The sequence below is a fragment of the Lagopus leucura genome, unplaced genomic scaffold (genome assembly GCF_019238085.1).
Source record: "Lagopus leucura isolate 7727_CA_CO unplaced genomic scaffold, USGS_WTPT01 Super-Scaffold_100127, whole genome shotgun sequence".
Taxonomy (NCBI): Eukaryota; Metazoa; Chordata; class Aves; order Galliformes; family Phasianidae; genus Lagopus; species Lagopus leucura.
The window spans coordinates 170,520-181,418 of record NW_024962330.1 but is presented as its reverse complement, the minus strand read 5'-3'; the positions used below and the strand labels follow the sequence as shown (position 1 = coordinate 181,418).

Here is a 10,899-nt window from a genome sequence, read left to right as displayed (position 1 = left end):
CATTTCAGGCTGGGTTCACCCGCCGGCAGCACCGCCAGCCCAGGTCACCCCTCCCCTCCCCTGCAGCCCCACCATGCTGGACACCATCAGCAGTCAGTACGACTCCTTCATCTACTGGAGGATGCCCATCCCGCGGCTGGAGCTGGCGGAGCTGGAGGGGCTGGGCCTGGGGTCCCTCTATGCCCCCCATGGCAAAGTGCCCGAGGTGGCCCAGGAGCCCGGCCGTGCGGAGGAGGACAGCCTGCTGCCCTTCAGCAGCTTCAACTTCTGGAGGGCGCCCATCGCCAGCCTCAGCTCCTTCGAATTCGACCTCATCTGATGCCCTCCTCCCTGCTCCCCGTTGCCAGGCGTGCCAGGGTTCGGTTTTGTTGGTTCTGTGCGGTGTCGGGTGTTTGGTTTTGCTTTATTTTAAACCCCTGGGCGCTGCTAAGGAAGCCTGTGCTCAGCCCAGCCCTGCGGCACCGCCTCACCTCCTCCATCCCTCCTGGGAACGCGGCGGGGCGAGCGGAGCCAGGCTGTCCTTGGGATGGAACCCGTCTGCTTCGCTCCTCAGTGCTGTGTTGAAATCAGAGAAAGGAACCAAAGCTCCACTCGCTTCGGATTTTTATGTGCTTTGGTTGTGGTGTTTTATTTTTTTTCCCCCCAAGATTGTTTTCTGGGAGAGCAAACAGCAGCTGTCATTGTGGGTGCGTTTGGGGTTGGATGCAGTGCCATGGGAAGCCGTAGGAAAGCCATGATGCAAAACATCCCAAAAGTGACCTAAAAAAAGAGGGGCAGGCAGCTGGTAGCAGTCAGAGCGCTGGCAAGGCACCAGAGCTGGGCATAACTCCCCAGTGAGAGCCACACCTCTGACAATGATGCACTGCTGGCAGAGGTGGAAAATCCCAACTCCAAAACACGGGCTGGAAAAGTGGGTGCCAATCTGAGCCTGTAACCCACGTGGGGCTGCCCAGCCATCCGTGAGGAGCATCACCTCCACTGCTGGCAGCAGGCACAGCCCGTGCATCTGCAGACAGCTGCCACTGGAGGACCAGCATCCTGTCAACACAGCTGTGTCCCATTCCTGCCTGAAAGAGAGAAAAACGGGTTCAAAGTAGAGCCGCCGCCCCATTTTCCTCCACAACCCGATGCCTTTCGCCCCCCACCCGCTGTGTTCACCCGCCCCCTGCCCCCACAGAACTGTGTCAGGTTTGTCCTGGTTTCTGCCACGGCCCCACAGTGCACACAGCCGCTGTGCCGGCAGTCTGGCACTGCTGCTTCCCTGTACCGCCTTCTGCACCTGCCAATAAAGGCTGAATGTCCTCCTATGAGTGCTGAATGTCCTCCTATGAGTGCTGCTCCTTTCCCATCCTCAGTGCCAGGATCCCAGGGCTGGGTGCTGCGCTGCTCAGCTCCATATAGCGCCTTCTTTAATAGGAATGAAGAAGGCTGCCATCTCCGGCCCCACGCCGCTCTCTGGGGCTCAGGATACGATCTGTAACCCGGTGGGTCACCCAGCTCCCGCAGCCTTTGGGTTCTGCTCTACGGGTTCCTTTCCATCAATGCATTCCACCCCATAACACCTCCCCCCCCAAGATCACCTCCAGGGCTCAGACACCGCACCCACTTCAACTGTAAATCATCACTGCGGGTTAAAAATGAATAAACAGCGCCTCACTTTGCCTGGAGGTGCAGAGAACTGACAGGACAAAGCAGAGGAGGGAAGGAGGGATGGGAACAGAGAACACAGGGCACAGAGATCAGAAACGCACTGAAGCAGTGCTGGAGCCAGCAGTAAAACATACGAGTTTAAAACAAAACAAAACAAAACCACAAAAACCACTACAGGCAAAAATCACACATTTCTGAACCCCGCTTCCCCAAACAGACGCCGCACCCACCAAAGGCAGCCCAACCCTCACAGAACCGCCGCCGCCCTTTTATAGTTGGCGCCAAACGCCTCTGCCGGAACTATGAGGACTCATCGCTCCCTCTGCGTGAGGTAGACTGAGATCCCTCCGCTCGAGAAAATAATCCCCCCTGGGCCCCTTGGATTCTCGGCACCTTTCTCCCGCCCTGTGGTCGGAAAGAAAGAGGAGAAAGAAGGAGGAGGAATCCCTCAGACCGCCCCGTGCCCGCTGCAGACCCCATCTCCTTCCCTCCGCTCCCGGCGGACTCTTTGGTCGCTGCGCGCCGTATCCTTCCGCGGCGGCCATTTTGCGTGCGCGCGGCGGGAAGGGGCGGGAACCACCGTGAGGGGGGAAGGAGGGCGTGGGGGGCGGCTGAGAGCCGGGGGGGGAGGAGAGGGGAGAGGGGAGAGGGAAGAGGGAAGAGGGAAGAGGGAATGAGCGGAGCGTGAGTGGGGCTGGGGGGTGTGAGGGGACGCTGAGGGATGGGCGTCGGGAGGACGATGAGGTGCCGGTTGGCTTTAGGGATCTCTCATGGGGGCCCTCAGAGCGTTTTGGGGTGGGGGCAGGGAGGGCCCGTTCGCCCTGAGGGGTGATGGGGGTCCGTAGGGTTCGGTGCAGCCCCGTAGGTGAGCGCTGAGGGAGGTGACTGTGTGACGAAGCGCCGTGGCTGGGGCTCTGCAGTGGTTCCTATGAGCTGCAGCGTTCGGAGGATCCCCCAACTGCGGCGCTGGGACTCCTGGAGGTCCTCCGCTCCAAAGCCCCCCAAAGCAGTTCCCTGCAGCGGGATTGCGTCCAGGCGGGGTTGGATTTCTCCAGAGATCTCTTCAATTCCTCTGCGCCGTTCTCCTCACAGCACAAAAGTTTGCATGTTCAGACGGAATTCCCCGGGCTCCAGGCTGCACCCACCGCCCCTTACCCTGTGCTGAGCAGAGCCCAGCACTCCTCCTGAGCTCCGCCCTTCAGATCAGCGCTGATCAGACCCTTCTTAGCCAGCTCTTCCCCAGGTGAACCGTCCCGGGGCTCCCATCAGGAGGTGCTGAGGCCCCACCGTCTCTGCAGGGCTCTCCCAGCACTTCGGGTTTGCGCTGAACTGGGGAGCCCCGTGCTGGGCTCAGCGCCGCAGCCGTTGCCTCCCCGTGGCAGAGCGGAGGGGAGCAGCGCCGCTCTGCCCTGCCGGCCCCATTCTGAGCTGCAGCCCGGGGAACCATGATCCCTCTTGGCCAGCAGGGCCCGCTGCTGGTTCGTGGTCCGTCTGCTGGCCGCCAGCACCCACAGAGCTCCCTTCAGCAGCTCAGCCCCCAGCCTGCACTGATGCATTCGTGATAGTGAGCCAAACATCTCTTGGTTCCCAACCTCAAGCGTTGCATGTTCCAGCTGAACACTTAAATTCACAGCTCTTCCCAACGCAGACATACAAGATGTGATTTTAGAGCTGCCAAAGGCTGCCCAGTGAGAGGTGGGGTTGAGGTTTGTGCTTGGCTTTGCTGCAGGGCCTCCTGGTGGCTCTGTGTGCAGTGTTGCAGTGCTTCACTTTTGAATTCTTCATTTAAAAGCAGGCCCTCTTAGAGCTTCCAGCAGTTTCATAGAGAAGCAGTTGAAGGCAATAAAAAGATGTTGCATTGTGGCCTCGGTGCAGTTGGAATCGCTGTTGCCCTGCACGGCCCACGGCCTGCCTGCACAGCTGTGTGTTTGTAGACAATTGGAGTGTTGTCAGAGTGAATGGATGGGCCTTAAAGCTGGGCTTTCACAGACCGGCATGCCAGCGTAACCCTGATGTGGGGGAAAATGCAGTGGTTCTCTGTGCTGCCATAATGGTTGGGTGCTGGCGTGGTTTGGGATCAGTAGATACGCTGTTGTCTGCGGGGCTGCCTGCAGGACTGGTGGCATTTGGGTTCTGCTTCTTTCCTGACCTTCGTGGGAGTTACGAGGTTTGCCTTCTCTCTGTGAGGGATCATTGCTGGGGTTGGGGGAGCCGCTCGGAGCTTAAATGCTGTCCTGACTCCTTGTTTGCCATTTATTCTCTGTGATGCTCAGCCTCTTTCAGAGCTGCTCTTTCAGTGTTACCTCTTTACCCACAGTGTCAGAGTTCTGTGTCTTTGGCACAACACCCGGCAAGGAACGGCCGAGGCTGAGGGCATGGCTGAGCCCTGAGGGTTTCTTGCTGCTCCTCAGTGCTCTGTGCTGCGGGAAGCACCCTGATGGGCCGTGTTCCTCTTTCAGAACGATTTGTGGATGCCAAGGACATGCTGAAAATGACTGCTCTACACTGGGCAGCAGAACACAACCACCGGGCCGTGGTGGAGCTGCTCGTCAGATACAGAGCCCATGTCCACGCCTTGGGCAGGTTTGATAAATCACCCCCTGACATCGCTTTGGACAAGAACGATCCGGAGACCCCGGTGACCCTGCAGGTAGGCAGACAGGGGAGGAACCTGCTGGTGATTGACACAAAGCTGCAGGGAGAACTGAGCTGATGGTTCTGAGGCAATCCTGCCCTGATGCTCGGATTGGAGCGCTGAGGCGGCTCCGTGTACTCGGTGTGACGCGGCAGATCCGCAGCCCTTCTGCATTGCTGTCACAGGGCTGTGTGGGAACGTCCCTGCGTTGGCAGGGGTGCAGGGTGCTCGCAGCAGAGGGCAGACGGATGTTGGGTGCAGGAAGGGCAGCCACCACGCACAGCAGGTGTTGGCTTCTGGCCACGGAGCCCAAGAGTTTTCTCTCTTTTTGCTGGGTGATTCCCAGCCAGCGCAGGAGGCTGGATCTGCTGTGTGTGGCGGAGCTCAGCTGTGGTGCTGCTCCAGAGCCTCAGAAGATGGATTAGGATGATTGCAAGAGAGGAATGGCTGTTGTAGCCTGTGCAAAACCCTCAGCACTGCAGCGCTGCTGGGGTGTGTTGGCTTTGTTCTCTGTTGGCTGCAGAGGAGCTGGGTGCACGATCTGCGAGTGCTGAGCAAGGAGAAGAGGGAAAGTCCTTGCAGAATGAACAGCCCTGCGGACGTGCGTTACGCACACGTGTGCTCGTCGCTCCTGTGTTGGTGGCAGTAATTCGGTTCCTCATTGCTCTGTAAGCCACGCTTTGGTGGGAAAGCACTCAGTTAAGGCTGAGCCAAACGGGGGCTGGGGTAATTCCAGAGTTTGTCACTAACTGCGTTTGGGGAAATCCAAACCGCTGCTCCTTTCCCACCACACGGGCGGGCCGCTGAGCGCAGGCTGGGCGCAGCCTCCTCCCGTGAGCGCTCCTCAGATCCCGGCCGACCTCCTTCGGCCCCGCGGTGACCGGCGGCGCTGCTCCGTGCTGCGCTCCTCGTTTCCCACCAGAGGGCATCAGCGGCCGCCGGCGTCCCTTGAACCCTTTTACCGCTACGAATAGTCCCGCAGCCTGGAGGGGTTTTACGGAGGAATTAGCGCTCGGCGGGTGCGAGGAATCCGATTATGGGCTGCTGCGAGCTGTGTGCGCAGCCCAGGCCTTGGGAGCGTTCTGTGCAAATCGGTCCCTCAAAACCTTCCTAAAATCGAGGGCGAGGGCAGCAGGTGGGCTGCAGGGGGGAAAGCACTCCCCTGTGGTGCGGGGTGAGGTGCAGGATCTTTTTAGTGCTGATTTTTCAGTCTGTGGGGCGGTTCTAGTTTGTGTGCGTGCCAATAAAGGGCTGTTTGCACCCTTTAACCTCAGATTTCCTGCTCCGTTCTTACAAAGCCTGCCTTTGAATAGGAATCGCTGCGGTCAATTGGAGGAAGGAGCATTGTTTGGGGAGCTGAGCGCTGCTTATCACACTCAGATCGCTGCAGCAGTGACTGTACTTTCCCTTACTGAACCGAGGGGGGAGAAAGAAAGGGCCTTGCCTGCCCTTTGAGCCGGGTCGCGTTCAGGAGCGTGGCAGTCAGAGTTCACACCACGCTTCCCCTTTGGGTCTTTCTTTCTCCGCAGCTCAGTGCTTCAAACCGGAGGTAACTGGAGCTCTGCAAGTGCCACGGAGGTTCTCAGCCCTTGCGCTCGGATGTCCCCCCTCTGCTCCCAGTGCACGGCAGCTCCCCGCTGTCCCCATTCCCTGCAGGCCGTGCCGTCCCGCCTGCTGTCTGCTCATAACCCGGGGCAGCGGCTGCCATCATCACCTCAGAGCCGGGGAAGGGTCATGAAGGAAGATCTGCTTACCAGCTGCTTCCAGCTGCAGTCCTCCTAATTAATGAGCTGGAATGCTAATGCTTTGGTCTCGCTAATCTGCAGAAAAGAGCTTTTTCTCGGCAGTGTTTTACGCGCGCCCGCTGCGCTGTGCTGTTTCCCCCACTCTCGCTAAGGCTCGCTGTTTCCAGGTTGTACCCGAGCTCGGCCACCCGGCCTGGCTTTCAATTCAAGGAAGAGAGGCGGAAACGCTGACGCTTCTGTTGTTTTCCTGTTGGCACTGACCTCATTTCCCAAGGCGACGCAGAGGAGCTGCGGGCAGCAGAGGGCAGCGCGTCGTCACCATCGGCACCGACGGCGTCGCCCCGGCAGCCCGCAGCCAGCCGGCCTCGCCGGCCCTGTGTCGGCACCGCGCGGGACGGGCGGGAGGGCAGGAGCAGATGGCCGGCAGCGGGCCCTGCGGCCCTGAAGGCCGACGGTTCCCCGGGCCGCTGTGCCCGGAGCCAGCCGGCAGGGCAGGGCGGCGCTGCTCCTCTCCGCTCGCCACCGCGAGGGCGCTGCTGGGCGCACGGCACGGAGGTGCCGGGTGTCTGGGAGCCGCGTGGAGCCCCGTCTGAACGTGACCGGAGCTGAGCAGAACGGGATCGCGGAGCCGCGGCGACCTCCTTAAGCAGAGATCCGAGCCCCCCGCCCTTCACTGCGCGGCCGCTGTGGGGGTTGGGCTGGGGGCGCAAGGTGTGAAGGTGGGGCACGGAGCCGGGCTGAGCTCCAGAGCTGCTCCGTGTTTGCGTTTCCTCAGGGCGCTTCGGCCTGCTCTCCTGAGAGCCTTCAGTACGCCGCAGGGCTGCGTGCCGATGTGGATTAATATCGGAGCAGGAAAAGGGATTAGGAAATGAGCTCTCCTCCAGTGTTGAGGGTTACATCGCTGCTGTCTGCTTGCAGGCCTCGGGAATAGAAAGCAGTCCTCTAAAGCTGTTAATTGATCAGAATTGCTTGCCAAATTACTACAAACGATCCCTGGTTGTAACCCATTCATTGAGCTGTGGGGCACTGCTGCCCTCGGTGCTCACACCGTCTGTCTCTCCTGGGCTGGGTGGTTCTTGCTGCTGGCCTGAAGACAGCCCGTGTTATCAGGTTCAGAACACACTTCTCAGAAGGTTTGTGGCTGTTGCAGTGCCCAGAGCTGGTCCTGGGGCTGCCTGCACAGGGGATGTTTGAGAACAGCTCTGTTCCTCGGCTGGAAGGCCCCAGCTGCTTATTGCATTTCTGTCACCTCTTGGTTTCCCAGCCTGTAGCTGCTGGTCGGGCTGCAGAGGAGACCACAGCTGGGGACGGGGGCGATGCAGAAGGAGGAGAAAAGCCACCAGCCAAGAGGCTGAAAGCAGAGCAAAACAGGAACGACGTGGAGGAAAGTGAGGTGAGCCTCACGGCCGCAAACCACTGCCTGCCTGGTGCTGCTCGGCAGCTCTGGGGATGCAGGGCGCCTGGTGCCGGCGGCCTCATGGGGCACAACGAGGAAATGGCTGCACTGAGCCTCTGCTCTCATCCCCATCGCGGCCCTGTGCGTTGTCCTGCTGTGCCGCGGCGCCGGGTGCTGCTCAGAGCCAGCTGTGCTGCTGCACCCTTCCTGCACGGTGCAGCCTCTGCAGCTCAGCTCTGTTTTCTGTAGGGCAGCACCGAAGGGGAAGCGGCCCAGCAGCGGCCCAGCACGGCACTGGGGGAGCAGAACAGCATCAGCAAGCCGTGCGCAGCTGTGTGAGCTCAGAGGACGGCGAGGGAACCGCGCTGGGAACGGAGCAGGTGGCCGACAGCGCCGCGGGGTCCGACACCTCCTAACGGTGGCTGTGGGAGCGGGGCTGGAGCGGAAACACAGCGCTGCCGGGGCGGCTGCAGCCAGCGCGGGCTGAGGCAGCGAGGAGAGCTGGAGGTGGGGGCTGGGCGGGACCCCCTGTGTGCCGCAGCGCCGAGTACGAGCTGCGAGAGCCGGGCCGGCTCCGGACGCACCGGCCGCTTTTTCACTGAGCTCTTCTCTGAAGATGCCAAAACCTTTTCTAACAACAGCTGTTTTCATTGCCCGAATGTTTGGGTTGTTTGTTTTCGCTCTTTGCAGTCCGTGGGTTGGTTCTGTCCTTTGGTCCCAGTTCTGTGACCAAAGGTGGGGGCAGAGGAGGTCCTCCGCTCTGACACGCAGTTCAGGGGCGACTGCTGTCCCCGTGTGGGTGACGCACGGTTCTGGGGCTTCGTTAGGGCTGAATTAGCGAACCCACACCGGCAGTGGGGTGAGGGGCGACCTCCCCGCCCCCCAGGCACCTCCCGCAAATCGCATTACTGCTTTAATCTGCCCTTACAGGACCAGGGTCGCCCTGTGCCAGGCACGGCGCCTGGCGCCCCCGCTCAGGGGGTGGGGGTCGTGCCGCCCCCCCGCCCTCTGTGCATCTGTGCGGCCCCCCGGGGGGGGCAGCTCCCGCTCTGCGTATTTGGAAGCGTGGAGATGTCAACCTTGAGACGATTTTGGACTGCTTTGTACCCCCACCGGGAGCAGCTCTCTCTTCTGCCCCGACCTCTGTGCCCTCCGTCCCCCTCGAGCACCCCCAGCCCCCGCCCCCATCCCCACGGCCCAGCGGAGCCACGCGGGCAGCAGAACGCACCGCTCGTCTCTTTAATTGCCCGACGCGGTTTTAATTGCCCTACACGGTAGGACAAGCCCAGCCCTGGGGCGCAGCCCCGCCCCCCGGGGGGTCCCACAGCGCTGAATAAATTAGGGGGAAAACATGAAAAACGGGGATGTGGGGGCACGAGGGACCCCAGCAGCGGGGGGCCGTAGGGACACTCGTCACCTGGGGGCGGTGGGAGAGCGGATACGGAGCCCCCCGTGTCCCTGCGGCGCGGGGGACCCGCAGGGGCTCAGAGCGCCGGGGGGGGTTTGGGCGGCAGGGGGGGCTTCACGGAGAGCGAGCGCTGCAGGGGAACGGCGTGGGGAGCCCACGGTGGGCCCCCCCCCGGAGCCCCCAGGGAGTGCATGCGGATGAGGCCGCGCGCCGCGCCGGCTGCTCTCGCTGCCCCCTCCAGGGAGTGTCTCTGTGCCAGCGGCCGGCGGGGCGGCGGGGGGCTGTCGGGGGGCACGTCGAGGCGCCGTGGGGCTCCGTCCCACGGGGCCAACGAAGCGGAACCCGGCTGCACCCGGTTGGCCACGGGGCCGGGGGGGGGCAGCGACCGCCCTGCGGCTCCTGAGCCCTCTGGGATGGCTCTGAGCGGGGGTCCCGGGCCGGGGGGCTGCGGGGCGCTGAGCCCGTGGGGCGTCCTGGTGGGGGGCTCCGGGCTGGGCGGCTCGGGGTGGGGGTCCGGGGCCCCGTCGTGAGGGGGCAGCGGGGGGTAGAGGCGCGGGGCGGGCGAGGGGTGCGGGCTGGGGGGCTCGGGGGCGCCTTTGGGTGCTGCCGGTCGGCGGGTGCAGGCGGCTCCCAGTCCCGCCACCAGCGCTCCCAGCACGAAGGCGCCCAGCACGCAGCCCACCAGCACCGGCACCGGCACCGCCGCCTCCCGCACCGCTCCGCGGACCCCTGCAGGCAGCACCAAAGGTGGCACCGTGTCCCTCCTGCCACTCCTCCTCCGTCCCGTCCCCCTCCGTGGTCCTTCAGGTCCTTCTCCCTCTCCCGGGTTCCCGTGTACCTGCGTCACTCCTGTCCCCAAGGCCCCTCCATTGTCCCCACATCCCCCCTGTCCCATCCCCAGCCCGTGGTCCTCGGGGTCCTCCCCCCATCCTTTGGGTCCCATTCCCTCCCTGTGCCCCTTCCCCGCCCCACAGCCCCCTCCTGGTCCGTGTGTCCCCTTCCAGACTCAGGGTCCCCCCCCAGGACTGTCCCAGCTGGGGGAAGCGTGGGTGTCACTCACCGTGGGCCACGTCCCCGTTGTCCCCATCCCTGTCCCCTGCAGATGCTGCACCTGGGAGAGCAGAGCGGGGTCGAGTCTGGGACCACCCATGTCCCCCTCCCAGTGTATCCCAAAGGTCCCCCTGGTGTCACTCGCGGTGCCCAAGGGCCCCAGATGTCTCCCAACGCCCCCAATATTCCCCACATCTCCCAGTGTCCCCAAATATTCCTCTGTGCCCCCACCCCCCCACTGTCCCTAGCTGCCCCCCTTGATGCCATCTGCATTCCCCCCAGACCCCACATCCCCAGATGTCCCTGCTGTCCCCTCACCTGGGCAGGTCCCCGTCAGCCCGATGGACCCCTCCACGTCCTGCTCAAAGCCGTCCCTGGGAACACAGTGGGGACACAGTGGGGACACATTGGTCCCCCACCCCCCAGGGATGGGACGCCCAAGAATTGGGGTCACCTCTTCCCCCCTGCAGCCCCACACTGCACTGGGGAGGAGGGGACACACTCACGGGAGGTCCTTAGAGAAGGGGACGCAGCCCCCGGGGGGCAGCCAGACGCAGTAGGGGTCCCGCGCCGCCAGGCAGCTCCTGTGTGGGGTCAGCACTCAGCGTGGGGCCGCCGGGGGTCCCCCGTGCCCCCTGTGTCCCCATACCGGCGGCACTGCCCGTGCCGGGCGCAGCGGCTCAGGGGCAGTCGCACGATGCACCCTGAGAAGGCGACGATCAGCTCTCGGCCTTCGGGGTGCAGCTCCAACCCCAGCACCCGGCTGGCGCCACGCGGCCCCCGGCACCTGCAGACCCCACAAGCCCTGCAGTGCCCAGAGGCGCCCCACGGCCCCGCAGGGCCCCACAGCACCCACGTGGCCCCATTACCCCCAGCAGTCCCACGTGGCACCTACACGGCCCCGGAGCGCCCACCCAACGCCACCACACCCACCTGACCCCATGGCACCCACAAAGCCCCCATCAGCACCCCCCATGACCCCATGGCACCCACAAAGCCCCCATCAGCGCCCCCC

General features: G+C 63.2%; 3 protein-coding genes across 3 annotated transcripts in view; 2 read left to right on the top strand and 1 right to left on the bottom strand.

Annotated features, from left to right (window-relative positions):
* Nucleotides 1-63: 63 nt before the first annotated feature.
* On the top strand, nucleotides 64-1,307 carry MLLT11 (MLLT11 transcription factor 7 cofactor). The gene has a single exon (XM_042887941.1). The coding sequence runs from the start codon at nucleotides 74-76 to the stop codon at nucleotides 317-319; it is 246 nt and encodes an 81-aa protein (XP_042743875.1). The 5' UTR covers nucleotides 64-73; the 3' UTR covers nucleotides 320-1,307.
* Nucleotides 1,308-2,445: 1,138 nt separating this feature from the next.
* On the top strand, nucleotides 2,446-8,085 carry GABPB2 (GA binding protein transcription factor subunit beta 2). The gene is given in 4 exon segments (XM_042887963.1): nucleotides 2,446-4,300; nucleotides 7,295-7,423; nucleotides 7,676-7,757; nucleotides 7,760-8,085. Coding segments are annotated over 4 exon segments (507 nt in total). The 5' UTR covers nucleotides 2,446-4,087; the 3' UTR covers nucleotides 7,843-8,085.
* Nucleotides 8,086-8,651: 566 nt separating this feature from the next.
* Nucleotides 8,652-10,899, bottom strand: part of SEMA6C (semaphorin 6C) — a 5,766-nt gene continuing 3,518 nt past the window's right edge. The window contains 7 exon segments of the mRNA XM_042887933.1: nucleotides 8,652-8,905; nucleotides 8,908-9,105; nucleotides 9,108-9,563; nucleotides 9,895-9,945; nucleotides 10,203-10,258; nucleotides 10,391-10,468; nucleotides 10,534-10,671. Of these exon segments, the coding sequence (XP_042743867.1) occupies nucleotides 8,694-8,905; nucleotides 8,908-9,105; nucleotides 9,108-9,563; nucleotides 9,895-9,945; nucleotides 10,203-10,258; nucleotides 10,391-10,468; nucleotides 10,534-10,671 (1,189 nt within the window). The 3' untranslated portion in view covers nucleotides 8,652-8,693.